We start from the raw sequence: 22,495 nt of genomic DNA on the forward strand, positions 1-22,495 counted from the left end.
GTGCTCCGGTCGGCTGCAGTGGAGGCGCTGATTGGAGGCGACGAAACGCCGGACGCGGCGGCTGCGGCGTTGATTGGATGCGACGCGAGGTCCGGTGCCGGTGACGGCGCCGCCAGCGGTGGAGACGATGTAGCCGCTCAGCGCCTCGCCCGGGGACGGCGCGGCAGGTCGGGAGGGACCGGGACGGGAACCGGGGCCGGGGTCGGGGACCGGGGCCGGGGCTTGGCATCAGCCCTTCCACCGTGTCCCTCCGTGATTGCGGCCCTGCCCCGGCGGTAGGAGCCGCTTGGGCCGAGCACCTCCGCCGGGCTGGACTGGCCCAAGCATCGTGTGGTTGCGGGGCCTCCACGTGGGGCACCGGGCCGGGTGCGGGACCGGAACGGCTGTGGCACGGGCACGGGTACCGGTAAGGCACGGGCACCGTGCGGTGGAGCCCGGTGTTGCTCTGCGACCCATGCGGTGTGACCCCGCGGCGCCGGTACACTTCCAGCCCTACCGGGGTACAGGTACTGTCCCTGTCCCCATCCCGGGGTGCCCAGGCTGCGGCTGAGGCTCTTCTCACCCCGCTCATCCTGATTCCTACAGGGCGCTGGCCATGGAGCCGGGCAGCATCGACAACCTGTCCATCCTGTACCAGAGCTCTGACTTCATCGTGGTCAACAAGCACTGGGACATCCGCATCGACAGCAAGATGTGGTACGAGACCCTGACGCTGCAGAGCCAGCTCAAGTACCGCTTCCCCGAGCTGGCCGACCCCGACACCTACTACGGCTTCAGGTGAGCAGCCGGGCCTGGAGCAGGCGCTCTCCTGCCCGTGGAATGCTTCTCCACCGCCCGTCTCCTCCCCAGGTTCTGCCACCAGCTCGACTTCTCCACCAGTGGGGCTCTGTGTGTTGCACTCAACAAGGCAGCAGCGGGAAGCGCCTACAAGTGCTTTAAAGACCGGCTGGTGACCAAAGCCTATCTCGCCCTGGTAAGCCCGCGATGCCGAGTCCTGCTTCTGGACTTGGTGTGGTTAAACTGGGGCTTGGCCTCTGCTGCTTGTGCTGGCGAGGGGTGACAGGGCTCAGTCTGCAAACCCTCTTTCTGCCCTGCAGGTCAGGGGCCATGTCAGCCAGAGCCGGATGACGATCCGCTACGCCATAGGGAAGAACACCACCGAGGGCATGACCCACATGATGTGCATCGATGGGACGGAGGGTGAGCAGCTCCCACGCCCTGCCTGCACTGCCCAGGACACGCAGGGGGTGAGCTGACTCCCGTCTGCATCCCACTGCAGGCTGTGAGAACCCCAAGCCTTGCCAGTCAGAGCTGATCGTGCTGGAGCACGGCTCCTACAGCGGAGACCCCGTAACCAAAGTGCTGCTGCAGCCGCTTACAGGTAGGAGGTTGGGGTTGGGGCAGTGTTTGAACAGAGGGAGCTGAGGTCTCAGGGGCAACATGGGGCTTCCTGGTCCTCAACAGCACAAGGTGCTGAGGCTGGACAGGCAGAGATGCTGCATGTGCAGCACTTGGGCAGAGTGAAGCCTAGAAAGGGCTGAAGGGATCAGAGCCACCAAGCTCAGAGGGTTCGAACGGGGATAAATGCCATTTGGTGCGTTATCACCGCTGCATCCTCAAGGAGGGATTCAGTGATAACCCGTGTCCGTGGTTCCTTTCCCCTTAGGGCGCACTCATCAGCTCCGGGTTCACTGCAGCGCCATCGGCCACCCCATTGTGGGGGACTTCACCTACAGCCACAGGAAGGACAGCAGTCCCTATAGGATGATGCTCCATGCCTACTACCTGCGCATCCCCACCGGCAAGGAGCTCATTGAGGTCTGCGCACCCGACCCCTTCATCACCGCAATGGACAGCAACTGGGTGCCCCAGAGCATCACTCACCAGCTGGATGAGACCATCCAAGAGCTGAAGGACAAGGTGATGCAGAAGGAGGAAGAGGAAAGCCAGGAAGCTGTGCTTGGTGGTGGGGAACAGGAGGCACTGAGTGAAGCCAAGAGCCCAGAGACAGAGGAGCAGCGAGCCCGGTGTGAGCAGTGGTTGGCCGAGTGGGCTTTGGAGTGAGCACAACCCACGTCGCTGCGTTTCCAGCCCAATGCTCCATTTCTATCCCAGTGGGTCCCTGCAGAGCCCAGCGCTGACTCCACGCCTGCACTTCCTGTATCCATGGCTTCCCTCACTTCTGGGGCTGGGATTAGGCAGATTTTAGCAGTGATTAGCGGTTTTTAACATACACATCATCCATCTGGCCATTGGATGCCCCTTTCCTAACTGTGGGCCTCAGCAGCACGGTCAGTGAGTCATGTACCAGCTTAAGAGTGACCCAAAAGCTTTATGTCCTCACCCCAGGGCTCAGACACAGCCGGGGCAGCAGGGATGCTCCCTTTGCCATGAGGAGGATGGACACGTCCGCAAACCCTCAGTGCCAGGATGGCAAAGCAAAGGGAGGGGAGAACACACCTGGGGCAGCTTGGGTGTCGTGTCCTTGACTCTCAGGATGGTTTGGGTTGAAGGGACCTTAAAGCTCATCCAGCTCCAACCCCTGCCCCGGGCAGGGACCCCTTCCACTGGAGCAGCTTGCTCCAAGCCCCTGTGTCCCACCTGGCCTTGAGCACTGCCAGGGATGGGGCAGCCACAGCTTCTCTGGGCACCCTGTGCCAGCGCCTCAGCACCCTCCCAGGGAAGAGCTTCTGCCTAAGAGCTCATCTCAGCCTCCCCTCGGGCAGGTTCAAGCCATTCCTCTTGTCCCTCACTCCCATTCCTTTCACTCCAGCCTGCCATGCTCGCTGGACACATCATTGGCTGGGAGGTGGGAGATCAGGAGGCTGAAGTGCAGGCTGGGGGCTCCAGCAGCCCCATGAATCCTGGGGCGAGTTGATCCAAATGGATTTTAATCTTTTTTTTCAGGTTTCTACGAGGAGAATCTCGTCTTTTAGTGGTTCTGGAGTACGGGTGGTCTCAAGAATGAGCATTTTTAGTACCTCTGTGGTCAGGGAGCCAGCAGCCCAAAGCTTTTTTAATAGATCTTATTATTGTCCTAGCACTGCCTTTTCCCAGCACCCACTCTTATCCCAGGTGGGGATGTAACCCCTGCAGACACAGGTTAGAAGGCCCAAACCCCTTCTTGCTTTACCCAAGCAAGGGGGAATAAGCATCATGTCTTGGTCCCATTGTGTGGCTCCTCTTCAGTTTGGAAAGGCTCTGGAGCAGCCAAGGAAGTGGTTGAAGCTGCAGAAGGCTGAGGGCTGATGTGAAGAGTGGGAAGGAGCAATGAGGAAAGCTGGGGAGGGATGGAGATGGTTGGAGCCCCTTGCACACGGAGCACCCATCCCTGGGGTGTCCTGCACCGAGCCACCACATCAGCACGTGCTGCAGTCCCTGTCATGCCACCAGCCCCATCCTGTATCAAATGCACCTGCAGTGGTTTCCCATCATATTGCTACCCTGAGGGGCAATAAACCAGCACAGCCCTCTCCTTGTGGGTCACCAAAACCCCATGGGGTATTGCACTGTGTTACAGGGACCACAGGCTTGTGAACTGGTGGCAGCAGGCTTAAAGAGGTTGGAGGAGCAGGAAATCCATCTCCTTCCTCCCAGGAGCCATCTCTGCCCATCCCATCTCCCTGGATGGCCAGGGAGGGGTGAGGCAGGTCCTGAAGCTGTAAATCAACAGCATGAACGTGTTTGCCAAAGAATGACCATGGGTGACGTGCACCAGGGGACCTGAAGAGTTACGGGTGGGGTTTGTAGCATCAGAGGTGGGATACAGCCTCCCCTTCCCTAGTGTGGGAATGGTCCCTGCTATGCAATGGGGGACACATCCAGGACAAGGTGAGGGGATGCTGGGGACCGGTACCCACTGCTCACCCCATGCACCCTGCACCACCCATCAGCCTTCATGCATTGCACTTTTACCCAATGCTGCAGAAATCAGAGATAAATACCTGTTTTCCTTACCCTGCAGAGAGGTGGTTTCCAGGATCCCTTTCCTGGGTACCATGTCACATCCAGTCCTCTGCCATCACTGCATCCTCTGTGGATCCACTCACACACGTGACCGGGGGGGTTGTGATGGGGCAGTGTGTTGTGATGTTCTGTACAGCTTGCAATAACCCTTATTTCTTGCAATAACCCTTATTTCTTACAATAACCCTTACCTCTTGTTGCACACTGTGTAGTAAACCATTACTTACATATCCTGTGGTTCACCCTCTGGTCTCTCAATCCGTACCATTGCTGCAGCGGGGCTGGGGGCTTCCAGGAATGAGCCTGAACTGGTCCAGCAGGACCAGCCCATGGCCTCCAACCCAGACAACCTGTCGTGTGAGCACCAATGCTCATCCTCACCCTGGTGAAGTTCACCTGGATGAAACCACAGGGATTCTCTATGGAAAACCCCTGCTGCATTCAGTAACATGACCAGCGATGTCCGAGCCTGGGCCCTTCCCTGTCTGTTTCCCACCACATCCAACACTTGGGATTGTCCCCAACCAAGGAGCAGAGGCAGGAGAAAACCCCCTAGTTTGGGAACACCACAGCTTTCCCTGGCAAAGAGGTGTGGGACCAGCCCTGGGGTTGCTGGTGTTTAGGGGGTGCAGAGGGAAAGCTGCCACCAAGCATGATTTCTATATAACTTGTACATCAACGGCCAGCCCTTAGGTTGGAGCAGCTGGAAAAGGAACTATTTATAAGGAAAAATATATATTTATCAGGGTCTTATAAGAATATAAATACAATATTTTTATAAGGAAAAATAAGACCCAAAGGAGTTGTTTGCAGCCTTCAGGTTGTGAGATACAAGATCACAAGCCCAGCAAGGGCAGGGAAGCAGCTGGTTAAGAGAAGGGAGATGTGGTTGGAGCCCATCACTGACCTGGGGAAGGGGCTTGGGGAAGGGATGCTTCCCTGTGTGTCCAGATTTGCAGTCGATGCTCCTGCGTCGCATCGCCTGAGGCTGTTTCAAGGCCAGTTTCAAGCTCTGTGGGGACGTGATGGAGGCAGTGGACTCCAGCCACCTCTGGCCAGCTAGCCTGCGGGAAGGGCTGTGTCCCTCATAGCAAACAAGCTCCTGTCATTTCCCTGCTCCAACAGGAACTGTTTTTACAGCAAATCCCTCCAAAATAGCAACCAGAAACAGCCGCAGGCATTGACCGAGCCCTGGTGCTGCAGGACCGGTTGTACGGTGGGACAGGGATGGGGACAGCATCAGGGGATGGCCAACCCTGCTCCAGGGACTCTGGGTGAAGGCTGATGCCCTCAAACCCATCCAAGTGGGCTTAGGGCATCACAAGGGTGAGGAGCAGCCAGATGGCCACTGCCAACTGCTCTCATCCTTCCTTGTTCCTGGGATAACATGTTGTTCCTGGGATAACATGTTGTTCCTGGGATAACATGTTTTTCCTGGGATACCTACTCAGATAACATTCGCTGCAGCACAGCAAAAGGATTTTCCGGGTTTCCATCCCACAGCCTGGGAAAGCCTTTGCTTCTTTTCTTTCAGGTCTTCTTTCTTCCTGGCACATGCTGGGTGGTGTTTCAGATCTGAAAATGCAGGAAGGAAGCTGTAAAAAAGGGAACAGGATTGTGCATGGTCAAGGCAAAAAGGATGGGTGTGAGTGGAAGAACCTCCCGGAGGGGTGCTGAGCCCATCACCGAGGACTCGGTTCTACACCCCACTCGCTTTACGAACACCCCCCTGAATAGCTCAAAGCAGTTCAGAACCCAGGGGGATCTCTGTCGCCATCACAGAAACCCCCAAACCAGAGGATTTACCCCAAAGTGACCCTTTACAGAGAAAGCAAAAACCCCAACACGAAACCAGGGGAGGAAGCAGCTTGACAAAACACGGTTGAGAAACTGCCCCGTCACACCCCCTTTGGAGAGCAACATCCCCACCCCACAGCAGATAAGTGCTGTGCTCATCCCACTGCAGCCCGTGAGCACCTGCCCTTGGGACGCAGAGCGGCTCCGAAGGGCCAACGGTGGGATTTAGGGAGCAACGAGCCCTAATGGAGGGATTACTTGGATCATCTTGGAAGGGCAATACGCTAATTCACTGGGCAGCTCCAGAAGCAGGAGCAGGGATTTATTTCCTATGGGGTTTGGATACAGGGGGAAGGCAGCCTGCGGGTGTCCTGCACTGGGTTTCTCCCAGTCTATGCTGATGTGGTCCCATGTGGATGCAGGGGGATGCTGTCCCTGCAGGGTGCAGGGGGGAGCAGGGCTGTGGGTGTCAGAGAGGACAATTTATTGTGGGGTTTCTTTTAACAATAGTAATGGATGGATTTAACCTCTGGTTTCTGCTGTACAGGGTGTAAAACCCTTCCCTGGGCTGCGGCGGTTTGTGCCAGCACTGGAGCTTTGGATCAGCTGCAGGACCCCAGCACCATCCGGGAGCTGGGACACGGCTCCTGTTTGTCCTGTGCTTACCCGATCCATGCCAAGGAGGAAGCCCCAGCACAGCAGCATGGCACGGGCAGCCCCTGCTCTCTGCTTCCGTGAGTTCCACCTTGTACCCCTAAATCCAGCCCTGCCCCAGGGCCCCATCCCACCCCCGGCACCAGGGATGCTCCTTTTCTTTTCATCCCCATCCCTCTTGGCTCTGGCATTCCCTGCGCTCTGCCTCCTGTTCCCATCAGTATCCGCAGGCAGTGGGAGTTTTTCCCAGCTGCACATTAGGAATCCACCCAGGGGCTGATTTGTCACTTTTCATCTTCTAATCCCACCCTGAGGCTGCCCGGGCTGGTGCAGGCTGTGGGAGGCTGCTCTCTGCATCGCGTTCCCCAGCATCCACTGAATGCTATTGAACGGATGCAGGAAAGACCCTTCCCAGGCTTTAAGCCTGGAGCTGCTTCAGACCAGCCCCCAGCTGCCTATAGCTCCGTTCATGGGTGGTTTATAACCCATTTCTGCTTCGTTGCAGGTTTCTCTGCAGACCTCGTGCAAGCAGCACTGGTGAGTCACTGCTGTGCCATAACCTCGTAGCTGGTGCCGGGCCCCATAAGGAGCCTGAGACCCTGTCCCACCCCATGCCTTGCTCACCCACTGCCCTGCTCCTAAACCAAGGGCTGGACCCTAAACCTGATGCTCACCCCCCTACCCCCCCGGCACAGACCCACTGCTGAAGGGTCCCCACTCCATAGTGGCTTTTGTCCCCATGCAGAACTCAGGGCAGCCTTGGGGCTGCTGCAGTTCTCAGCTGCTTATGGCTTGTGGGCAGCAGCCACCGGCCAGGTCAGGTCCCTTTCCCTGTGTTTAGTAATCCCTTCTTCCCATTCTTGAGCATCCCTTTATCCTCCTCCCCAGGCTGCCCTGATCATCGGAGCTGTCCTGTGTGCCCCTGAGCAGCACACAGAGTGAGTACCAGCCGCAGCAGGGGGCTCTTATGACCTGGGGGGCACAGGCAGTGGGGCTGGCAGGGGGGATGCTGCTTTCTTCCCCCATCCCTGGCACAGCTGCTGTGACAGGTCATTCGTGCTGCAGAGATTTACAGCCTCGCGCAGCCGGTTCTGGGCTGGGATCTGAGCTCTTGTTGTAGCACAAACACACCGAGAGTTCCCTTTCCTTGTGGGACTGACGCAGACACAACAGGAGCCTCCCCCAGATTCCGGCTCTGCTGGTTCCTCTCTTGTCCAGCCTTGGGGATGGGCAGCCTCATTCCTGCAGGACATCCCCTTCAGCACCACCCAACACTGGCTTTAGGGGCTGTTTTCATGACACCCCAAGTTATTCCTACTTACATCGCGCAGTGGTCAGGGTGAAGGGGGATTTCCCATGGGAATGAGTGGGTTCATCCTCTATGGGGTGTTGGGAGCTAAAGTGGATGGTGAATGGAACAGTGTCCCCCCCAACACAGCCTCTCAGCCTCGCTCCTGCAAGGTTTTCCATGCATCCCAGACAATGATCTCTCTGCTGCTGCCATCCTTGCCTTTGCCGAGGGGCTGAAGAACAGAACAGAGGAGCTGAGCGGTGCCCAGGTGAGCAGGGGCAGAAGGGGGGGGGAGCTGTGAACCCCATGGATCCCAATGGGGAGCCGGGGCAAAGGGGGTCCCACCACACTGGCACTGACAAGGCATTGGCTGTCTCTGCCAGCTCTCCTGCCTGGCCAGGCTGCTCGCTGCCAGGAACCTGACGGCTGATTTCGGCAGGTACCCGCCAGACCTGCTGCTCTTCTTTGAGTGAGTATCGAGGGCAGCACAGGGGTGGTGCCACATCGCAGCATCCAACGGGGCCCCGTGTCCTGGTTTCAGACACCGTGTCCTGGTTTCGGACCCCGGAGCGTGTGGGAGCTGTGTGTGGGAGAGGAGCACGACAGGAATCTCCTGCACCAGATCCATGTGGGGCACTTCCAGCCCTGCAGACACCCCCGGTCCTCTCCTCACCCCTCTCCTCACTGAGGCTGGGGCTATGTGGCCCGTAGCATGGGGTGTATGGGGTTGGGAAACCCCCTCCAGACATACTCCCCAGCATATGAAGGACCCTCTGGCCCTGTGCCACTTGGCACCGCATTGCTCCAAATTGAGCATCAGTGTAAAACTGATTCCAAAAGCAACATTAGAATCATGGACTGGTTTGGGTTGGAAAGGACCCTAAGATCATCCAGTTCCAACCCCCACTGCCCAAAGATCTCCCACCTGGACAAGAGGAGCTCTTCTCCCCATTCCTCCCCCCAGCACCAACTCTTGCTCCCCACAGCTTGTCCAAGGTTCATGATGGGACCTGCGAAGCGTTTTATGCCCAAGCTTCCCGTGGGAAGCTGGAGCTGCTTCCCAAGGGCTCAGCTCAGCGCTCGGGGCTGCTCCGTGGGGCTCTGGCCTGCCTGGTGAGTTGGGACAAGCCAGGGGTGTCAGGGTCCTGCCCCCTCACCAGGCATTGGTACAAGGGGCTCCTTGTCTCTTGCAGGGGGTGAGGAGCAGGCGCCTGCACCCGGAGCAGCTCAACAGCCTCGGGGCCCTGGTTTGTGACATGGAGCCAGGGACCATCACAGCCTCCGATCCCGGCATCCTGGAGAACCTGAAGCTCTGCTCAGCGCTGATGGGGGCCCAGCGGGATGCTCTCAATGCGGTGCTCCTCAGTGGGGACACAGCGTATGGGTGAGGAGCCTTCATGTGCTCTTACAGGCTTGGGTGATGAGCAGTGGGGTGGCGTGGCCATGAGGATGCTGAGCCGCTCCTTCTCCCCATGGCCACAGGGATCCATCAAGCTGGGATCTACAGACTCTGCAGAACCTGGGCCCGCTGGTGCTGGCTCTGAACCAGACCACGCTGAGCTTGGTGGCTGAGGTAAGACCCCTCCCCGGGACCCTAGGGCAAGCTGCCCAGCAGGCAGCTCAGTGCTGGGGCTGTGGGACCAGCACCCTCTGCCCCCCTGCAGGCAACACGGGAGGCTTTCGGCAGGAGCATCGCGGCTGCGTATGGCAAACAGGGACATTCCCAGCGGGAGAAGTCCCTGAATCTCCTCAGGGCCTTCGCAGCAGCATCGGATTCATCGCATCCCAGGATGAGGCGGAGTGCAGACCGTGAGCGTTTCCCTCTGCTCTTGGGAGGCAAAAGTGGCCCCAGGGAGGGGATGGGACCAGGCTGAAAGCTGTGGGATTCCCATAAAGCAGCTGGGTAGATGGGATAACACAATGTGGGGTTTGCCCTTACCTGGGAGCAGGAATATGGCAGCAGCAGCTGGGGAGGAGCTGGATCAGGGGGAAACCTCCCAAGCAGGGGTAGCACCAGGATGCTGCAAGGCTGAAGGATTCTCCTGTGCATGACATAGGAAGGGGATGACCTCACTTGAGCATCCTTAGTTGCCTTTAATAGAACAATGCATACGGAATAACATTAAGGAATGAAAGTAAATAAGGCATCTACATGGGTTGGGGACTCGGGATGGGAGGATGAGTTGCAGGAAATTCCCTGTCCATTCACTGGAGCTCTTCCAAGGGCTCTGCAGGGCCAGGGCCAGGCAGGAAGCAGGGAAACATCAGCCTGATGCACTCTCCCTGCCCACAGGCTGCCTGTCTGAGCCCATCACCGCCAGCACCATCACTGACCCCTTCTTAATCATCGACTATGACACCAGTGAGCAGTTCGACCTGTGCCTGAGCAATGAGGTTCTGAAGGAAAACCTGAAGCTTGTGCTGGAGCAGCCGTTCCCCATAGCCTACCTCCAGGTCGTGAAGAAGAAGCTGGATCAGGTGATGGTGACACAGGGCAGGAGCCCCTGACAGTGTGGGCAAGCCCTGCTGCAGGAACTGCATCACCAGCGCAGGGATGAAGGCACCCAAGTGGGTCCTTGCATCCATTTCCTCCTTCTTTTCCCTTTCCTGACCCTCTTCTCTGCCCCACTGGCCTGGCCCCACAGATCTACCCCTCAGGCATCCCGGAGGAGCAGCTGAAGCTGCTGGGACCGCTGTCCCGGCAGTACTCAGCAAAGGAGATCAGCCGGTGGCTGGTGACATCCAGTGACACACTCTCAGTCCTACTCAACCCCTTGGATGGGATGTGGAGCCTCAGCCAGGTAAACCCATGGCAGCAGCAGGAGTGGGCACTGGGGAACCTGTATCAGGACTGCTCAGTGCCCAGGCCCAGTGTGGTGGGTTTGTAACACACATGATTCCATCAGGAGCATCTTCCTTCCCTCCTGAACTGTGTTTCCCAGATCCAGCAGCTCCTCAGCAGGTTCCTGTCACTGGGAGGCATCTTGACCGGCCCTTTGCTTCAGCAAATTGGGGGACAACTCCTGTGTAGCCTGCAGGAGAAGCAGATCCAGAAGATACCTCCAGAAGCCATCAGGTAAGCCAGTGGTAGGGATGCTTTTCAGCCTCGTGAGAGCCTTGGGATCATGGTGGAAGCAGGCAGTGGGATGGCAGACCCCCACCTCCATGCAGGCAGGCAGCACGGTGGGATGGCCACGTCCTGCTTCAACTCCTGCCCAAGCCACTAGCACCACAAGCAGGGACACACCACTCGCCTCCTCCAGGCAACTAAAGGGATTTAGCTGTGATTTAGGGCCATGTCGCTGGCTCTAACCTATGCCCATCCCTTCCCCAGGACCGCTGGACAACTGAGCATCTCTTCCTGCTCTCAAACCAAGAAGGACCAACTCTACAGAAAGGCCCAGGAGGCCTTTGCTGACCTGGTTGGCACCCCCAAGGCCTACTACTGCAGGATTCAGCCATACCTGGGTAGGTGTTTGAGCCTTCATTCTCCTTCCTGAGGTTGGGCGCCTCTTCCTTGGCCGTTGGGGTTTAGCCTCTCCAAAAGCATTAGGAGTGTTTGCATGTTTCTAGGTGCCCCATGTGCTTTCTTTAAGGTGGAGCTCCAGCAAAGGACCTGAAAGACTTGGCTGCAGCCGGCATTGCCATAGACATGGACATCAACACCTTTCTCGCCCTGAATCCCAAAGCGCTGCAGGTAGATCCCTGGAGCGCTGCTGCTCTTTTCCATGCTGCAGAGCTGGAAAGGTGAGGATGAGCAGTGACGATGCTGTACATTGCAGAACCTCAGCGTCACGGATGTGAAGAATCTGCTAGGGCAAAATCTCCCTCAGCTGAAGGCAGCTGAAAACGAGACCTCAGTGATGCTCTGGGTGAAGAGACAGTCCCAGCGGGAACTGGACTGTGTCCTGCAAATTGGCCTCACAGGGGGGCTGGAGGAGCCCAGCCCCACAGGGACAGCCACCCCCCCTCACCCCACCACCTCAGCTGGTATCACCCCTATAGCCACTGTCCCCACTGCTATTGCCATTAGCAGCCACCCTCCCACTAACTCAAGTACCAGCAAGGCCCCCACCCCAAGTGCCACCACTCCAACCCCTGCCCCTGGTGCCACCTCCACCGCCCGCCCTGCTCTGACCACCAGCCCCGTTGTGCCATGCTCCAGCCACCAGCCTGCCCCCACCCTCCTCACCACCATCCTTGCCATTGTCAACCCCAACGCCACCTCTCCCAGCTCCCTCCCACCCCCTGCTCTCACCCTGGGGGCCACCACCAGCACTGGTGTTGTCACTAACCCCAGCACCAGCACCCCGCTGGTGTCCATGAACCCCCCAGCATTAGGGGGCACCCCCCATCCCAGTCCTGTTACCGGTAGCACCGTCACCCCAAGCACCCACAATGCTCCCAGCATCCTTGTCGCTAACTCCACCTCTGCACCCACTGGCACAGAACTAAGCCTCCCTCCCCATAAGCCCACCCTGATTCCCAACTCCACCATCCCCACCTCCTCAACAACCAAGACAACACCACCAGCTTGCAAGACCAATGGTCCCACAGCATCTCCCAGCTCCTCTTCCACCACCACCAGTAACACCACCACAAAAACAACACCCGCAGGTGGGCCAGCGTCACCCAGACCAACACCCGATGGATACATCAACATGAAACCTGAACCTGGTAAGGTGTGAAGGTTTGGAGTTGGGAAAGGCTTAGGATCTGGTGGCCAGGCAGAAGTCTTCATTGACAAGCAGGAGCTGATCCAGCTTGTTCCTGGACAGGTTTAATACTGGTGTGCTGCTGTCCACAAGGAACCCTGGCTAGACAGGTAGCCACATCTCCATGGGGCATTACAGCCCTGGAGCTGGCTGCCTTCAAGCCTGTGGGCTCTCAAGTCTGGCAAGGTGCACCTTAAAGTGGCTCATCACCTTCCCTAAAGTGCTCCACAGAAAGCTGGAGTGCATTGATGCCAATGTACTGGGCTGCTGTGCACCAGGCAAGGATGTGGCCTTGTTTCTGAGTAGCTTGAATGACTCAGATTTACTCCTGCTTTACACTGGTGAAAGTAAGACAGACTCAGTCCTGCTGACTTCTCACACCCAGGTGACATTTATAGCAGGGGTGCAGGTCAGTGCCTGAGGCATGGGTAAGGGCAACGTCACTAAAACACTGTCCTGGCTCTGGGATACCTGAAGCCCAAAGCCCCCACAGCACACACATGCCATTTACCTGGCTAATCCAATTCTTTGTGTCCTCCACCTAGGATCAGGATCCAGGCTCTCTTCTTGCCTAGTGTATGTGCTGACTACCGCCGTGGGAAGCTCCCTGCTGCAAGGGCTCCTCTGACACTGCCACCTCCAGCACCACACTCACAGGATCCCTCCTTTAATATTTACCATCCCACCAAACAACGGTGCTGGCAAATTCCCTGCTGGAAAGCAGACTCCCAGGAAAGAAATTTTGTCCTTTGGATACCAGCACAGAATTTGCTCATTATTTTGAGGCTGGGCAGTGCAAGGAGGACATTTCTCCAGCCCAAAGCAGCCCAACGGGTACTTATTAGCTAGTTGCTCTGTGTAATACAATCACCAGCAATACTGACTGGTGTGACACTGCAGTAGTGCTGACAGCAGGCCCAGTTCCACCAGCTTTACTGGCACTGAGTAGTATTTTACTTCTAAGCAGTCCACTGGGCTCTACTGAAACAGTGGGACAACTCAGGGATTTGAGGTACTGGCCACTGCAAAGGAAGCAGAATATGGCCTAGCAACGACCCACTAAAAGGTATTTATCTTGTTTCATGAACTCCTGAGATGTTTTGACCAGGATTTGTTCAAACCACACAAACTCTGCTTTGAGGGATGAGTAACTGAAGACAGTTTCTTGATTACTTGATTCAATGCTATATAATAAAACATCAACTTTTTTTTTCCCTAATCCAATGTGGTTTTCCATGGGTTCAGTGCTTTGTGTTGTAGTTTTTCTACTTAGCTTAAATCGAAACAGTTTCCACTTCTCCTGCTCTGACTTTCTTCATTATCTTAGTGTCTCCTCCTCCAACAGCTCTTCTACAAGACCGTGTTTCTCTCTCCAACTTGCAGATCTTCCATTCAATATTTTCATTCTCCTTGGGCTGAGGAGATTCTTGCATGGCCTTTGTTGAGAGTGATTCAAAGCACAGAGAAACAATTCAAGGTTTCCATCAGGGCATCAATGCTATTACAAACACAGAGTGTTTCTTACATCAAGCTCTCTTCCACCCGAGCTAGTGCCCAGCACCACACGATGCAGGTAGTGGGAAGTGGCTCTTGCCACCCAGAGGCCTGCAGTGAAGGACAAACAAGCTTTTCCTCAACCATTTATTATGTCTTTGCAGGCAGGTTCTCATCCTGGGGGAAAAGTGGGATTTCAGGGGCTGGATACTGGCTGCACTGAGGCTTTTCTGGACAGAAATTCCCAATGAGTGATAGGAAAAAAAGCATTGAAAAACCTTACACAAAGTTCTTCTCCCCTCCCCATGAGGAAGCTGGGAACAGCCTGAGCTCTTGAGGGTTGAGTGGTCAACACCAAAGAAAAGTAACAGGCATGTCTGGGGTTTCTGGCCATTTGGACCAGTATCTGCAGACACAAAGGTGCAGGGAGTCTGAATGAAGAGAAGACAACAACAATTCATCCATTTGCTTCTGGCATTTTTTACTTACTTCCATTATTTATTTACTATCAGCTGGAAAACTTCACTCCCACTAAGAGGTCTTGGCAGTGGCAAGGGAGGAGGCTCTTTGCATGTTAACAATTACATTGCTCAGAGCAGCCAATTTGCTCACCCTTAAACCCACCAGGGTTGTTCAGTAAGATACTGACATCATTTGTGTTGTGGTGTTACAGCTGGGGCTTATCTGGGCTTGGTCTGTACAAAAGGCAAAGATCCTGTTTTGAAGAGTCTGAAGTGTTCCCTTCAGACACAACACTGTTTTTCCAAGTGATTTGAAAGACAAAAGTACCTAAAAGTGAACCCTGGGCTGCAGAAGAGTTGCCTGCTAGCACTGAGCACCCCCTCACCCCCCAGGCATGGCTGTCCCAACAGGCCTCAGAGCAGGTCATAGGCTGGTCCTCCTCATCTTGCTTTCTTTTGAGGGGAGACTTTCAAGAGAAGACCCACATCATCAGGAAACTGGTAAGCAGAGCAGGCAGGAGGTGGAATGTCATGGCTGCAGTACTCAGAGGAGCTGAGGATGGTGCTAGAGGAAGAAGAGGGGCATTAGTGCAAAGAAACCAATGACTGAACCATTCCCCCGTGGCAAAAAACATGTCTTCATGCCACATCCAGGGAAGATCTTTGGCTTTCTAACTATAGGAAATAGCCACCCCTAATAGCACAACAGTCAGAGGCTCTACCATAATACCTACACTGAAATTTGGGTGTGACAAGGTTGATGTAGCCTTCTTGTGTTCCCCCAGTGAGCCCAATATGCAGTTTATCCAGTTCGGATTGTTTCTGCCTCTGGACCCACTCTCGGATGGGAGAGGTCGTGTGCCATTTGTTCAGATCACCAAGATGCATCCCCAGCAAGCCCTGAACCTCCAAAGGTGTCAGGCTCTAGGAGGAATCAAAAAGCAAGAATTAGAGGTATAAAGCAGGAATGGAAATAATAGCTCCGACCAAGAGCCAGTTGAGGTTTCTATTAGCAATGTGAAGAACAAGGAAGACCAATTTGTGGTGAGTGGTTTCAAATGGGACAATCTTCCCTTAGGCAGGGGAATGAATTTGATGGAGTGCCTCCTGATTTACCCCAATGGACAAACACAACCAAAATCAGCTGCGTGGCACAATACAAATACAAGGAGCTAAACAATTTCAAGGTTCAGCTCACCATCAAAGAGTCTCTTCTTAGCTTCATAAAAGTACTAATGTTCATGTTCACGTTGTCCTTGCTTAGAGCTTTGATATCTGCAGCAGGAGCACCCCCTGGGACCAGAAAGAAAGTAGATCAGAGCATGGAGGACAGCATCACACAAGCAGTGCTGTGCATCTGTATGAGTTATAAGCATGGCTCCAGAATTTATTAGGCTGGGCCTGCGAAGAGAGTGAATCCCAACTGTAAAATATATGGATGCTACTTCATTTTGCTGGGGGTATTATTGTGTTGGCCATTAAACCCCTCTGTGACAATGCCAGATGCTAGGCAGAAGGGTAAGGAGAGTTTGCTCAGGCTGTGAATAAATTCTTGGCTTAACAGGGAAGAGTATAGTTTGTGACATGGAGAAGGGCATTAGCAGCTTGATTTCTTATGGATGTAAGCAGATCTTACCCATCCCAGAAGTCGTGAGTTTGATTTAGGGTTTGACTGGGATAGTCTGACAATTGATTTGGGTGACTTTAAGTCAGGTAGAGAATCTTTCAAGAGTATTTTATGCCACCTACACGCTGGAAAGGATTGAAACTTCTAACAAGTTGGCTTTGAAAATTCCCAAATCTTGGATGTATTCGATACTCATTCAGCTTCTGGCTAAGACCTCCCTCTTTTCCTGTAACATACCACTCTTTCACATACCCAGATATGGTTCAATAAGCTGATAGTAAGCAGGTGAACGTCGCTGGTCTGAGAAAGCACTTTTTGCTTTAGCATACAAGATCTCTTTTGTACGCTCTGAACAGGCTGAGAGATTCAGAGATGCCAGTCTGCAAAATAAAGATGATTTAGGAGAAAACTTCAACTTGTGTCCATTTTTAAGTATTCTGAATATCTCTCTGGGATCCTCTGTATAAGAAAGGTGACTCCCTTTTCCCAGTACATAGAAGAGGTATGGACAGAAGCTAAGAGGAAAAAACAATGTCTTAGTCTCCTGCTCAAAATGATGTGTCTTCTAAGTTATGATGGCTCTGATGGTGCGTAAGTTTTATGTGTTTGCAAAGATGTAGTTAATTTCATTTACAGTCTTTCAAAGGACTTTAAATTTAGTTTCATTAACTTTCTTTTACCTCTAGATAAAAGCACACATGCAGACCATATTTTATTGCAGCTCAGCTGACAACAAGAGAGCTTGATCACAAATCAGAGCCCTTCCTGGCAGGATGGAGAACAGCACACACAGAGCAGGTACTAGGTTGCTTCCTAGGTTTCCTTTCACTAAGTGAAAAGGAAAATGCACTTGCTGGGTGAAAATGCTTTTGCATGAAGACAAGAGCATCACAGTATTCCACTTACTTCAAGGTGCTGGAGTCTATCATCTTCAGTTCAGTTTCATTTAGCAGGCACATGTATCTGGTACCAATTGCATTCAGAGCAGTGACATTCAAGGGGTTTCCCAGGTCAATGTATCGTTTGATTATTACAGAAGCCTAAAAACACATTTGATTTTAACTTGGTTTCAACCCCAAAAGAAAAAAGAAATGCAACAATTACAATAATAAAACCAAATCATTTCCAATCTATTAGATTGCCCCTCAAGGAAGGGGCAATCACCTTTGAGCCCACTAAAGCAAGCAGCTCCCAAACCAGGAAGCAAATATAGGCAGTAAAGCAAACCCAAATTCCTACCTGATCATCAAGGGGCTCATTTCTGAGTAAGCCAGCCAGTGTGTCAGCTGAAGATATATTCCATTTGGAAACATCCTCAGGGGTGACGAAAGAAATGAGAGAGCCCAGTTTGAAGAGCAGACTTTCAGGATACCCATCAGGATACGTCTGTGGAAAGACTGTTGTTATTACTATGAAGACTCATTATCATGCCTGTGTTTATGAATTTATGCTCTGCAAAATTAACATGGAAAAGCCCAAAAGGTCTGCAAGGAATAAGAAACCAAAGCCTGTGAGGTTGCATGAGCACATCTGTCCTTTTTCTGCTTCACAGCTCAAGCAAGCAGGTCCTGGGGGAAGGAGCAAACCTGAAGCACTGTGAACTGGCTCAACACAGACCTAAGTGCACAGTGGTGAAGGCTAATCAAATACTGGGAGGAGAATGATTATTCTCCTCCACTTGGCTGGCACTTATGAGAGCCCCTCTGGATACTACATCCAATTTTGGGCTCCCTGGCACAAGAAAGACTTTGCCAAAGTGTAGGAAAGACCAGCAAGTCTAGCAGAGGGCAATGCTGGATGGGGACCAGTGAACACAACATACAAAGGAGGGCAGTGGGACTGAGGGAGGTGGGAGTTTTAGTCTGAAGAAGAGATTAGGCAACGATTTTATTGCTGTCTTCAATTATCTATTAGGAGATTATAGTGAGGATGGAGCCACATTCAGAGGTGCACAGTGAAAGAAGGACCAACAGGCAATGAAAAGCCTGATTAGATACTAAGAAACACATATTTTTGCAGTAAAGATGGACAAATATTGGAAGAGGAGCCCAGACACATGGTAGAGTCTCAGTCCTTGAAGATACTTAAGTTCAAGTGGGCAAGCCCCTGAGCAATCTAATCAGGAGATAAATCGACCTTCTTCAGCCTGGCATTACCTCATCCAGATGCTCCTTCAGCACAGCCAACTGCTGAACACTGAAGGCATAGGTCAGCATCTGAGAGAGATGATTCTCCACAGAGACATTCTTCAGGCAAGCGCGTAACTCCTCAGGTGAGTAGCTAAGAGGCATCAAGTCATCTTCAAGAACAGTCTCTGTTATCTGCTTCTCAGGTGGGCAACCTGTTGAAGCAACCACCAACTGTGCTCAGTGTTAAATCCTTGGGCTTCAAAGGTTTGAATGCTCCCTTGTGGAGAGGGACAGGTATGCAATCCTGGCACCACCCTCCTCCTGGGTGACCTGCCACCCAGTGTTTCATAGTTCAACTCAGTCACATGTAGGGACATCACTAGGGTCAAGCCTGACACCAGGGGAATAGATCAGAGAGAGCTCTCATACCATCAGCACGCTTATGCCTGGTAGGCAGGAGTTCTTCAACAACAGTGGCCAGCTCTTCCCTTGACAGAGGTGAATCATGTGCAAAGTTTTTCAGCCAAACAGTTAAGGCATTCTGCAAGGAAGATGTTTCAACAGGGGCTATTGCAACCCTGGGTGTTCCACCAACATAACAAGTTGCTACTCACTCAGACAATAAACATCGATAAAGTATTATTGGCAGCAGACCTGCTACTAGAGATCATTCCTTGGGAAGCCAAAGGCAACTTTCTAAATGCTTAGACTCATATCCCACAGCCCATAAATGAATCTACCCCCTCGCAAAGTACTGTATACAGTTACAACTGCTTTCTACCTCCAGCCCTCTTCCAGCAGTTACAGGAAGAGGATGACTGTGATCTAGATTTGCAGTTCCATGCTGCCATCCTCACATCTCACAGACCATCCATCCCCTTTGGTACCACACTGTTAAATGAAGACACTACTGAAAACATACAGGCTGAACAACCCCCATATTTCTTCCATACTGCAGGACCCTCTATGAATAACCCACCTTGGGGATCTGCTGCAAGATGCTGTGATCAAATACAGGAATCAACCCACTGAGCTCATTCAAAGTGAAAGCCGACCATGCTGCAGGAGGTCTGTATGCAAGAATTAACAGGGATTAGCTTTCAAGGAAGAACCAAAGAAAGGAAAAACCCCACCTTAAAGGCTGCCAGGATTATGCCCTTTGTACTTAAGAGAAGATTTAAATCCTAAAACATCTCAATCACTTTCTGTTACACACAACTTCATTCCAGCAGAGCAGGAGCAATTGACAGGAACATGAATAAGGGCAACTGGATGAGAAAATAGCATTTAACAAATACATTGTTTTCTGAAGCATGAAAACCAAAGAATGCCTATCACTCACTATTGCCCAATCCAGTGCCAAGATCTCAGGGCATCTAACACAGGAAGGGAAGATATTTGGCTCCCTGGAGCACGTCTCCGTTAGATACAGCCTGGGATTTACCAAGCATCTGTCAGTTCAACAGGTAGAAACAGATGCTTTCTGAAAGCCAGTGGCTGACAAACAGCCAGAGCTGCCTGTGTCCACTGGGACAGCCTCGGGGAAGTTTGGCTAATCATAGGATGGTTTGGGTTGAAAAGGACCTCAAGATCATCCAGTTCCAATGCCCTGCCATAGGCAGGGATGAAAAGCAGACCAAAGGAAAGGCTTTTATAACTAGAGCACGTAAGACACAGAGGTGAAATCAGTGGAATTCCAGCCAAACCTTTCAGCTGAAAGAAGTCAAAATAAATCAGTGTAAAAGACCCAATGTGAAAGTCAAAAGCAAGGAATTATTCCAGTTTCTGATCAAGCTGGGTGGCTGGAGTTCACCCAGATCTTACCAGGACAATGGTTTTAAGGGAACTGATTTGCTGATGCCAAAAGAAAAGCGCATACCCAAACGTAGTGTTACCACTGCTGATGATGCTCCTAATGGCCTCTTCTTGGTCAGGTAGGAAAGAGTCACACTTGCTTAACTGCTTCAGCAGATTCCCACCAGAACTTGTAATGTATTCTCCACCCAGGTCACAGACCAGACGTCCCAGAACCTCTGCATTTGCCTCAGTTACTTGTGTGCCAGGAATTCTCTGAAATAACACAAGACAGAGGCATTGAACACAACTGGCTGCCACTGTAGAAGACCATTCTTGTTCCTGCTCTCAGCTAAGAACCCCAAGTTCTCCCCAGGCTTGTCCCCTGACCACGTACCAAACACGCTAAAGCTTCCAGGAGCAGCTGTTTCCGCTGGGATGACTCTCTCTGCAGAAGATCCAGGTTTGCTTCCTCAATATTAGCAAAGTACTGCCTGCAGCTTCCTGTTGCTGCATAGTCTGAGGGACTAGAAAGACAAATACACCATGAATGCTAGTGAATGGTATCAAAGAGCTGGTCAGGCTCAAGGCTGTCCAACATAGACTGTGTCCAATGTAACATGTTCCACATTTGCAGACTAAACTCTATGAATTGCTCTTCCCAAAGTTCCCAATCCACATATTGCAAAAATCCAGTTTCACCTCAAGGAATCTATTGTGAAACTCATCTCAAAATTGTTCGAGATTCGGATGTAGAACCACAGGGTGTGGCTACTGGAACAGAGAAATCCACTCTGTTGTTTTCTTTGATGTTGTAAGTGAAAGGCACATTCACAGAGGCCAGAAAGAACTAAAAGTGCACACTGGTTTCACATCCAGACGTACTTTAAAAGAGCTTCATACTGTTTCTATTAATATGATGGAATAGCTGAGTTTGAAAGGACCTTAAAACCCATTTGAAAGCCTTCTGCAACCTGATTTTACCCCCTGTAAGGAGGCCTGGACACGTTTGAAATATATATCAGATATGAAATAGTCCTTACCAGCTGGGCTATAAACTAATACCTCTTTTTCCCCACTAAGTATCAAGGCAACAACATAAAAACCACAGCAGTTACCTTAGAAACAGCAAGAGGTCTTTGGGATAGCTATCTAAATCCTTGGGAATCCCATGCAGCGTCACCATCTTCACTAAGCAATTCAGCTGGAAAGACACGACAGTTCATGTCAAAGGAAGAAACCAGCATGAAGATACAAAACAGTGTAAAGTTTTTACTCTGCTACAAAGACAGAAATCAGAGAGTTTGCTTCCTGAGAAACCAGCTGGGGTTTGACTTCTCTCCTCAGGGAAATTTAGAAGTGCGGGATGGAGACCAAGGACCAGTTCCATCTGTTCCAGTCCCTTAAGCTCAAAGTGTGTTTGTTCTTGCTGAACAATCCTCATTGCTATCTGCATGACAGCATCAAGCATGGCATCCTGAAACATAGGAACTGACCTGGTCTTCTCCTAGCTTGACATTCTTCTTCTTCATGACTTTGGCCAGCTCCTGAAATCTTTCTTCTCCCACCTCATTGGCAGCTGCACATGTGAAGCCTTGGAGGACTGACTGGGAAAGCCTGAACATTTACAGAAGGCAGATCAGAAAGGCAAGGATAAATACAGCAACAACAAGCTTCCCACATTCCCAAAGCTTAATGCTCTCCAAACTCCATCCCCTCAAAATTGTTAGTCTTGATCTGTGTGGGAGATCAAGGAGACATCACTGGTCAAATAAACATCATCCAGAGACTCATAGTGGAAGTGGAAATGCAGGGACAGACTCCCCACCCCAGGCAGTATCAGTGTATCCTGAACAGAGGATCACACTCCCTGCTGTGTTTTCAGTCCATGCCACACGCTGAAAGTGAAGTGGGGCTGTGTGGATCCTCATCACTGAGCAGCCTGCAGTTTGGGAAGGCTTAGGGAGAAGTCCTTAAAACTTTCATTGTTTTCTATATGGAAAAACTTCATGAAATCAGCAGGGTGTCCTGGTGTTGACTCCATTTTTTTTGCAGATACATATAATGGTTTTCATCATTTTTCATCTCAGACACAAGAGCTGACAAAGGACATAAACCAGTCCCACTGAATTTAATCTCTGGAATAGCACTGTGGAGGACTGATACAGTCAGAGCAAGGTTCCAGATGCATTCTGAGCCAGCAGCATCATTTCAGAAAGCAAGTGTGGCTTACGGGTACATTTTGCAGCTCACACCCTGGTAAATCTTGATGCCATGTGCCTGTGTTTAGGTTTGCATGATATTTCCCATCTGTTGTTAGGGATTGAGTATGATGGCACCAAATGTACCAAAGGAAACATGGAAGTTGCAATGAAAGCAAACAAAAACAGGGGAAAAGGAGGAAGAAAACAGTACCTGCTGAAGTCAGGCTCTGTCTTTATTATATCACTGAAAAACATGGCAGCCTGTGAAGCAAAGCAGAGTGTCAATGGTTTGCCATGTTCCTCTGCAACATTCACCTGTACTCTCAGGCAGGTTTGCAGACTCACAGCTCTGTAGAGCCCAAG

General features: G+C 52.1%; 3 protein-coding genes across 17 annotated transcripts in view; 2 read left to right on the forward strand and 1 right to left on the reverse strand.

Annotated features, from left to right (window-relative positions):
• Positions 1 to 84: 84 nt before the first annotated feature.
• RPUSD1 (RNA pseudouridine synthase domain containing 1) lies at positions 85 to 4,196 on the forward strand. Of its 6 annotated transcripts, none has more exons than XM_065684811.1 (7): positions 85 to 167; positions 586 to 777; positions 850 to 973; positions 1,098 to 1,200; positions 1,280 to 1,381; positions 1,667 to 1,920; positions 2,908 to 4,196. In XM_065684811.1, exons 2-7 carry the CDS (start codon positions 596 to 598, stop codon positions 3,085 to 3,087), a joined length of 945 nt encoding a protein of 314 aa, XP_065540883.1. In that variant the 5' UTR covers positions 85 to 167; positions 586 to 595; the 3' UTR covers positions 3,088 to 4,196. The 6 variants fall into 6 exon arrangements, with proteins under 6 accessions (XP_065540883.1, XP_065540886.1, XP_065540887.1 ...); XM_065684814.1 differs by lacking the exon at positions 85 to 167 and adding an exon at positions 178 to 406; XM_065684810.1 differs by lacking the exon at positions 85 to 167 and adding an exon at positions 315 to 506.
• A 1,679-nt stretch (positions 4,197 to 5,875) lies between these two features.
• Positions 5,876 to 13,642, forward strand: LOC136016990 (mesothelin-like protein). The gene is made up of 17 exons (XM_065684827.1): positions 5,876 to 5,981; positions 6,311 to 6,497; positions 6,923 to 6,954; positions 7,306 to 7,355; positions 7,856 to 7,976; positions 8,092 to 8,177; positions 8,695 to 8,821; positions 8,902 to 9,092; positions 9,191 to 9,281; positions 9,373 to 9,517; positions 10,002 to 10,186; positions 10,354 to 10,509; positions 10,651 to 10,784; positions 11,043 to 11,176; positions 11,305 to 11,405; positions 11,491 to 12,385; positions 12,969 to 13,642. Exons 2-17 carry the CDS (start codon positions 6,437 to 6,439, stop codon positions 13,049 to 13,051), a joined length of 2,592 nt encoding a protein of 863 aa, XP_065540899.1. The 5' UTR covers positions 5,876 to 5,981; positions 6,311 to 6,436; the 3' UTR covers positions 13,052 to 13,642.
• The window catches only part of LOC136016988 (mesothelin-like), a 46,686-nt gene continuing 37,737 nt past the window's right edge, over positions 13,547 to 22,495 (reverse strand). For 7 of the 10 annotated variants that reach the window (XM_065684820.1, XM_065684819.1, XM_065684817.1 and 4 more), the window contains 14 exons: positions 22,344 to 22,393; positions 21,425 to 21,545; positions 21,047 to 21,132; positions 20,326 to 20,455; positions 20,014 to 20,204; positions 19,114 to 19,204; positions 18,564 to 18,675; positions 18,162 to 18,346; positions 17,245 to 17,391; positions 16,912 to 17,045; positions 16,258 to 16,385; positions 15,577 to 15,671; positions 15,113 to 15,302; positions 13,548 to 14,943 (listed from right to left, as the gene is read on the reverse strand). In XM_065684820.1, the coding sequence (XP_065540892.1) occupies positions 14,849 to 14,943; positions 15,113 to 15,302; positions 15,577 to 15,671; positions 16,258 to 16,385; positions 16,912 to 17,045; positions 17,245 to 17,391; positions 18,162 to 18,346; positions 18,564 to 18,675; positions 19,114 to 19,204; positions 20,014 to 20,204; positions 20,326 to 20,455; positions 21,047 to 21,132; positions 21,425 to 21,545; positions 22,344 to 22,393 (1,755 nt within the window). In that variant the 3' untranslated portion in view covers positions 13,548 to 14,848. Of the gene's footprint in view, positions 14,944 to 15,112; positions 15,303 to 15,576; positions 15,672 to 16,257; positions 16,386 to 16,911; positions 17,046 to 17,244; positions 17,392 to 18,161; positions 18,347 to 18,563; positions 18,676 to 19,113; positions 19,205 to 20,013; positions 20,205 to 20,325; positions 20,456 to 21,046; positions 21,133 to 21,424; positions 21,546 to 22,343; positions 22,394 to 22,495 lie in introns of all 10 variants that reach the window. The other 3 variants (XM_065684824.1, XM_065684825.1, XM_065684826.1) reach the window with 2 other exon arrangements.

Source organism: Lathamus discolor, chromosome 6 (assembly GCF_037157495.1).
Source record: "Lathamus discolor isolate bLatDis1 chromosome 6, bLatDis1.hap1, whole genome shotgun sequence".
Classification (NCBI taxonomy): domain Eukaryota; kingdom Metazoa; phylum Chordata; class Aves; order Psittaciformes; family Psittacidae; genus Lathamus; species Lathamus discolor.

Bases quoted from the DNA above. Each gene is read 5' to 3' on its own strand.
- RPUSD1 (XM_065684811.1), top strand. From the start codon at position 596: ATGGAGCCGGGCAGCATCGACAACCTGTCCATCCTGTACCAGAGCTCT. The intron at 974-1,097 runs GTAAGCCCGCGA...TCTGCCCTGCAG, and splicing joins CCAAAGCCTATCTCGCCCTG to GTCAGGGGCCATGTCAGCCA. The intron at 1,921-2,907 runs GTGATGCAGAAG...CTTTTTTTTCAG, and splicing joins TCCAAGAGCTGAAGGACAAG to GTTTCTACGAGGAGAATCTC.
- LOC136016990 (XM_065684827.1), top strand. From the start codon at position 6,437: ATGCCAAGGAGGAAGCCCCAGCACAGCAGCATGGCACGGGCAGCCCCT. The intron at 7,356-7,855 runs GTGAGTACCAGC...CCCCCAACACAG, and splicing joins GCCCCTGAGCAGCACACAGA to CCTCTCAGCCTCGCTCCTGC. The intron at 9,093-9,190 runs GTGAGGAGCCTT...CCATGGCCACAG, and splicing joins AGTGGGGACACAGCGTATGG to GGATCCATCAAGCTGGGATC.